We start from the raw sequence: 6,000 nt of genomic DNA, 5'->3' as shown, positions 1-6,000 counted from the left end.
CAACCATGAAAGTGGAACACAATCAACTGTTGAAGTGGAGGACAACTAGCCTTGGAAGTGGAGGACAACCAGATATGGAATACATCCCCTACTGAGGTCTCCAGCACATCCACAGCAGGATGCAATGTGGTGGAAGGGGGGTGGCTGTGCATGCCCTGCTTTGGTCCCAGTGGCCACATCCCAATGTCCATCTTCAAACCACCACTGGCTAATTGCCACAACCCAATGGCTGCATTCAGGCTGCCACTTCCCAGCTGCCATATCCCAAGGGCCTCATTCAAAGCATCCCAATTCAGCTGCTATATCCTGAAGGCCGTGTTCAAAACATTCCAATCCAACTGCCATATCCCAAAGGCCACATTCAAACAACCCCAACCCAACCACCACATCACAGCTACTGCATTTGAACTGCCACATCCCAACTGCCTCATCCCAATGGCCACGTTCACCCCATCCCAATCCAGCGGCCACATCCCAACTATCACACTCAGACCATCACTTTCCATAGACATGTTCCAACCCTGTCCCCTTCCCATGCCATGCTCTTGGCTCTTCTTTCCTTTAGACATAGGAATCCTGCTGGGGAGGAGCAGGGTGGTGCCACGTGGCTGTGTAAGGAAGATGAGGGCCCATCCTCCACCTCCTCCCTCCTCATCTGGGCAGCTCTTAGCCTGGAGAGCACTGGATGTCCGTGGGGACAGGCCACCTGCTGCACGTTCCCACCACGTCCCCATTTGATGCAACTTGTACAGCAGGATGTACCCTGCTCTGCACCACTGTGTTGCCATTGCTGCAGCAAGGAGCAATATCTGTGTTCCTCTTGTACCCTCCCCCAGGGAACTTTCAATGACACAACACAGAGAAATCTTTTCACCTGTCTGCAGTTTATTGGTAATGAAAGAATTTGGGGGAAGGGATGTTGGTAGAAAGCAGCAAGGCAGTAAAATTCCGGTAGCAGAAGGATTGCAATAGGGCCATGCACATGTCAGTTGTGAAGGAGAAGCGTGATACAAATCTATAAAATATGAAAGCTGCCAAATCCTCTGGAGAGCTGCTTCTCACTCCTAAGCCTGACTATGGGGCATTGCCACATTTCTTCTGCTTCCATGAATACAGCTGAAACAAGCATGTAGGCAACATGCAGGACGCGCAGGAAGCGCAAAGGAGAACATGGCCATTGAAAAAGAGACCTCAGAAGGGAAAGGAAAGAGCAGATCCGCTCACGCTTCTGCTCAGCCAGACTGGCACGAGGGAAGGAGGGCTCTTGGATGAACTCTCCAGTCACGGGTAACCCCGAGGGAGATATTTCCTAGCGGGGCCATAAATGTTTCATCCCTGGAGACTGGTGGGGTGGGGAAAGCAGCAGCGGTGCCAAGAGGGTGGTGTTCTGCTGCTGTTTGCCTCTGGGGAGGAGGCGGGATGCTTCATTTCTTTGCAGGATTCTGGGGATGTGCCGCAGGCTGGAGGCGGGCGATGCTTCTTTCCTTGGCGGTACTGAGGTTGGGGCTCAGTACTTCACGCCCGAAGATTTCACCGTTGTGGTGGTGACACATCTCCGGACCGAGGATGCTCCCGCAGGAATGAAGGTGCCACCTCCAGAGCCACACATCCTCCCACTCCCAGAGGAGAAGCCCCCATTATACACTCCTCCTCCCACCCCACAGCTGCCCCCGATGATGCTTCCTCCTCCAACTGTGCATACTCCTCCTCCCACGCCACTGCCGGCACCAAAGCCTCCAGCTCTGCCTCCAGCAATGGTGGTTCTGCCGACCACAGCTGCAAGAGAAAGAGAGGATCACTGTGTGCCAAGGAGCAGCCTGGGAATTCCAGCAAAGCATGGGAGAAATCACTGTGCAAGGAGGATGCACGGCTACTTACACACATTGACGTTGGACGGGTTGTCTCCGCAGAGCCTATGAAGGGAGAAGAACATAAGATCTCAGTGCAATACAACACAGCTCTTCAGGTCAGTGCAGTTGCCAACATGATTCATTGAGTTCCTATTTCTTTTAATGGGCATTAACAGGACACAGTCACTGTGAACACCTCATTTATATTGTAACCATAAACACTTGGGGAAAAATTAGAGTAAATGTGTTCCCAATTCTATGGACAGAGAGATTATGAACACTCAGCCCATCATAAGGAAAGGCACAATCTTGGCCAGGGGAGGACAGTGTCAAGACTCACCTGTTCTCCTCTCCCTCCAGCAGCTTCCTATACATGGCAATCTCCACATCCAGGGCAATCTTGATGTTCAGCAGCTCCTGGTATTCCTTCAGCAGGCGAGCCAGCTCCTCCTTGTCCTTGCTCAAGGCACATTCCAGCTCCTCCAATTTCCTCCTAGCATCCTTCAGGGCCATCTCACCCCTCTCCTCGGCCTCAGCAATAGCTGCCTGCAGCTGCTGGTTCTGAGGAAGGAGAAGGGCACTCTCTCAGATCACTTTTTGTCCCCTACCACCAGTCCTCAAACCCAGACTTAAGGGGTCAAGAATGAAAGGAAATGTTCCACAAAGTCAGTATTGGGAGCTGAAGAATACAGTTTTGTCCCACTGTCTACAGTCAACATTTGAGCCTGATGCAGGCAAACAATGAGACACCACACATCCCTACCTGCTTCTTCACATTCTCAATCTCAGCCCGCAGCCGCTGGACATTCCTGGTCAGCTCCTGGATCTCGATCTTGGTGTTGCGCAGGCTGTCCCCATGCCTTCCAGCAGTGCTCTGCAGCTCCTCATACTGATGGCACAGGCATAGAAAACCATCCATGAGAAAGCCTACCCAGAACCCAAAAGTCCCCTTGCTCCATGGCACGGAGACATCCAGCAGCAAGGGGCCATCCCAGCTGACACGAATCTGCCCAGCTTACCCGACTCTGGTACCAAGCCTCAGCTTCAGCTCTGCTGTTCTGGGCAATCTGCTCGTACTGCCGTCTGACCTCCTCAATGATGCTGTCCAGATCCAGGTGCCGGTTGTTGTCCATCGACACCACCACAGACAAGTCCCTGCTGATTGTCTGCATCTGAGACAGTTCCTGCAACCAATACGGGGACAAACCTGAGCACGGGAGCAGAGGAGCCCAAGGGATGCTCCACACACATCCCCCATGGGCACCCATTCACTGCAGGGTCCTGAGCCACATCTCCCCTCCTCAACCTTGCTCCAGCCCAGCCCAACCCAGGAAAGGCTCCTACCTCCTCATAGATGCATCTCAGGAAGCTGATCTCATCAGTCAGAGCTCCCACCTTGGCTTCCAACTCCACCTTGGTCATGTAGGCGCAATCCACATCCTATAGGAAAAATCACATTCTAGACCATGGCTTCTTCCCACCCTATTAGCAGCCAGCAAGCATTGTCTCCAACCAGAAATTCTCTGTCCCACATCTGTCTCTTCCCAACCTCCTGCCATCCTGTTCCCTGCACTCACCTTCTTCAGCACCACAAACTCATTCTCAGCAGCAGTGCGCCTGTTGATCTCTTCCTCATACCTGTGGAAGAGGACAAGCCAGATGAGCCTCCTGCATGGCTCATCAAGTAGCGGTGCTCCCTCCTCTTTCCTCCACAGAACCCCTCTCACACTCCTGCTGAGCTCCTGGAGCAACTGGCAGACACCAGAGGCCTGCATGCCGCCCCAGCTCTCCTGCCGTGCTGCTCACTCCATCTCTGCACTTACTTGGTTTTGTATTCCTCCACGTACTGGCGCATGTTCTGCAGCTCGGATTCCAGCTCTCCCCTCTGTCCCAACAGAGACTCCAACCTCCTCCTTAGGCCCTGGATGTAATTCTCAAAGATGACATCCAGGTTCTTCCTGGGTCCTGAAGGCCCTTGCTGCTGCAGGAGCTCCCACTTGGTGGAGAGAACCTTGTTCTGCTGCTCCAGGAAGCGCACCTGAAAGCCCACAGGGGGTTGTGTGAGAATTTCACCTTGGGATCTCGCAATGCATCACTCTTCTCAAATCTACTTCTTTTGAAGGCCAAGGGAATCATTTCTCAACTGACCAACAGAACCATGACTTTTAAAGCCTCTTTTCTAAGAGAATGTTTCCTCCCTTCTTTCTCCTCTTTTCCTTCAATTATACATTAATTTGATTTCTTTTCTACTACATTTTTTCTCTTTTGTTGAATACCAATAAGAATATGTAGATTCCAGGTTAACAGACTACTTCTATTTCCAAATTTTGTCAAGTATTAATTTACTGAAGTATTAGATTTTTTATCTTTTGCATTCTAGTGAATCAACTCTCATGTTCCTCTATATGGGAGAACACTCATCTTAGAAAATACATGAGGAATTTCCAGTTCATGTTCTCCGATTGCAGAGAACTTGAAGAACTTTGATCTGTATGTGAAGCAAATTAAGTAATAGACAATTATTAATTGAAATTTCATTCCTACACTTCTTGTTCATTGAGAAGAAAGAGGACTGGCTTGAAGAACTGCTCGGGATAACTGAGTACCCTGTGATCACTTTCACCTTCTCCTCAGAGAAAGACAGAGATGGAAAGTAAGAAAAGATTTGGATCAAACAGAACTAGAGAAGGACCTTTGATCTCCCTGCAGAAGCAAAATGTTCACATTTCTCTAGGAGGACTCAATGAGAAGAACAATGCTTGCTTTCCAGACCTTCCAACCTGGAGCTGAGAAGCATACTTCCCTCATCCCAGCCCAAAAGATTTCCCCAGAGTCCCCATTCCCAGAGAGATGTAGTTTCAGCCTCTCACCTTGTCAATGAAGGAGGCAAACTGGTTGTTCAGAGTCTTGATCTGCTCCTTCTCCTGGCACTTCACTTGTTGGATCTGAGGGTCAATGTCAACATGGACCGGCCGCAGGAGGGTTGGGTCAACCTGCACCGGTTGGATGCCTCCAGGGAACCCAGGACCACCTCTCACAGGGCCACCAAAGCTGCCTACTCCTCCACCAATTACACCTCCTCCAATGCTGCCAAATCCTCCTCCATAGCCTCCACCAAGGCCAACAATTCTACATCCGTATCCTCCGCCATAAGAGCCACCCATGGAAATCCTTCCGCTGCCACCCATGTTGTGGAGGCTCCTGCTGCTGAAACCTCCACAGCGTCCGCCGCCTCCAGTTCCCCGGGATGTGGAGAACGAGCTGTAGCTGATCCTGCTTCTGCCCCCACTTCCTCCAAAGCCACCGCCAACGGCAGAGCAAGAGCTGTAGCCCCTTCTGCTGCCACCTCCAAAGCTTCTGCAGACAGACTGCCGGGACATGGCTGCTTCTTCCAAGAGGAGTTGAGCAGAGTAGGAAGACCAACGGAGCTGTGCTGCTGGGGACGGATGCGGAGAGAAGTGTGCACAGTCTTCTCTGGCTCCACGGCTCCAGGCATTCCCTTTTATCTGTTTCTAGAGGTGGGCTGGGTCTACATGGGTGTGAAGAGGAAACAAATTTACTGTCTTCATCAGCTTGGTGCGGTTAACAGATTTTTGCCAAATTGTTGACTCCACCCAGAAATACGCTTTGCGATGCAGAAGAGAATAAAAGAGCAAGAGCATTGGAATAGGACTCAGTGAGTAAGTGGACTCTCATATCTTTCTGTCATCTGGAAAAATATGTTTTACAGTGATGTAGTCATGTTCTTCCCTCCTCCCACCTTTCTAGCTGTTCTTAACAATTTCTCGGTTTATCTTGATTCGGATCTTTTGCACTGAGGTTCAGTGTCAGACAAGCATTTTGGTGGAAATCAGCAAGAGTGAGGCTTTCACAATTCCCCCAAGCACACCCCGAATCTCCTACTTATGTGGAAAACTGCTGATGGTTTTTCAAGAAGCAGTTTCGTGGTGTAAAGCAAGAATACCACACATTAACATTTGACAACGGTCAGCATTTCTTTATTATCCAGAAAGGAGGTGCTTAGTTCTGCTCCAAAGAGCAGGCTGATCCCCATCGCTGGAGATGGGAGTGCCTTCTCCAGGGGAAAACTCCCGGAATTTCTTGCAGTTGAGTACCAAGACACCAAGAACCTGAGCAGAAGGAAGAAGAG

General features: G+C 50.5%; 1 protein-coding gene across 1 annotated transcript; it reads right to left on the bottom strand.

Annotated features, from left to right (window-relative positions):
* Positions 1 to 902: 902 nt before the first annotated feature.
* Positions 903 to 5,478, bottom strand: LOC128090484 (keratin, type II cytoskeletal 6C-like). Its single transcript, XM_052702875.1, has 9 exons — positions 4,721 to 5,478; positions 3,674 to 3,888; positions 3,428 to 3,488; positions 3,195 to 3,290; positions 2,870 to 3,034; positions 2,614 to 2,739; positions 2,191 to 2,411; positions 1,879 to 1,913; positions 903 to 1,776 (listed from the first exon to the last, which is right to left on the bottom strand). The coding sequence occupies exons 1-9, from the start codon at positions 5,228 to 5,230 to the stop codon at positions 1,508 to 1,510; spliced, it is 1,698 nt and encodes a 565-aa protein (XP_052558835.1). The 5' UTR covers positions 5,231 to 5,478; the 3' UTR covers positions 903 to 1,507.
* Positions 5,479 to 6,000: the final 522 nt, after the last annotated feature.

The sequence above is a fragment of the Tympanuchus pallidicinctus genome, unplaced genomic scaffold, assembly GCF_026119805.1.
Source record: "Tympanuchus pallidicinctus isolate F22 unplaced genomic scaffold, pur_lepc_1.0 scaffold47, whole genome shotgun sequence".
Taxonomy (NCBI): domain Eukaryota; kingdom Metazoa; phylum Chordata; class Aves; order Galliformes; family Phasianidae; genus Tympanuchus; species Tympanuchus pallidicinctus.
The sequence above is the reverse complement of the archived record's forward strand: the minus strand, read 5'-3'. Positions and strand labels throughout refer to the sequence as shown.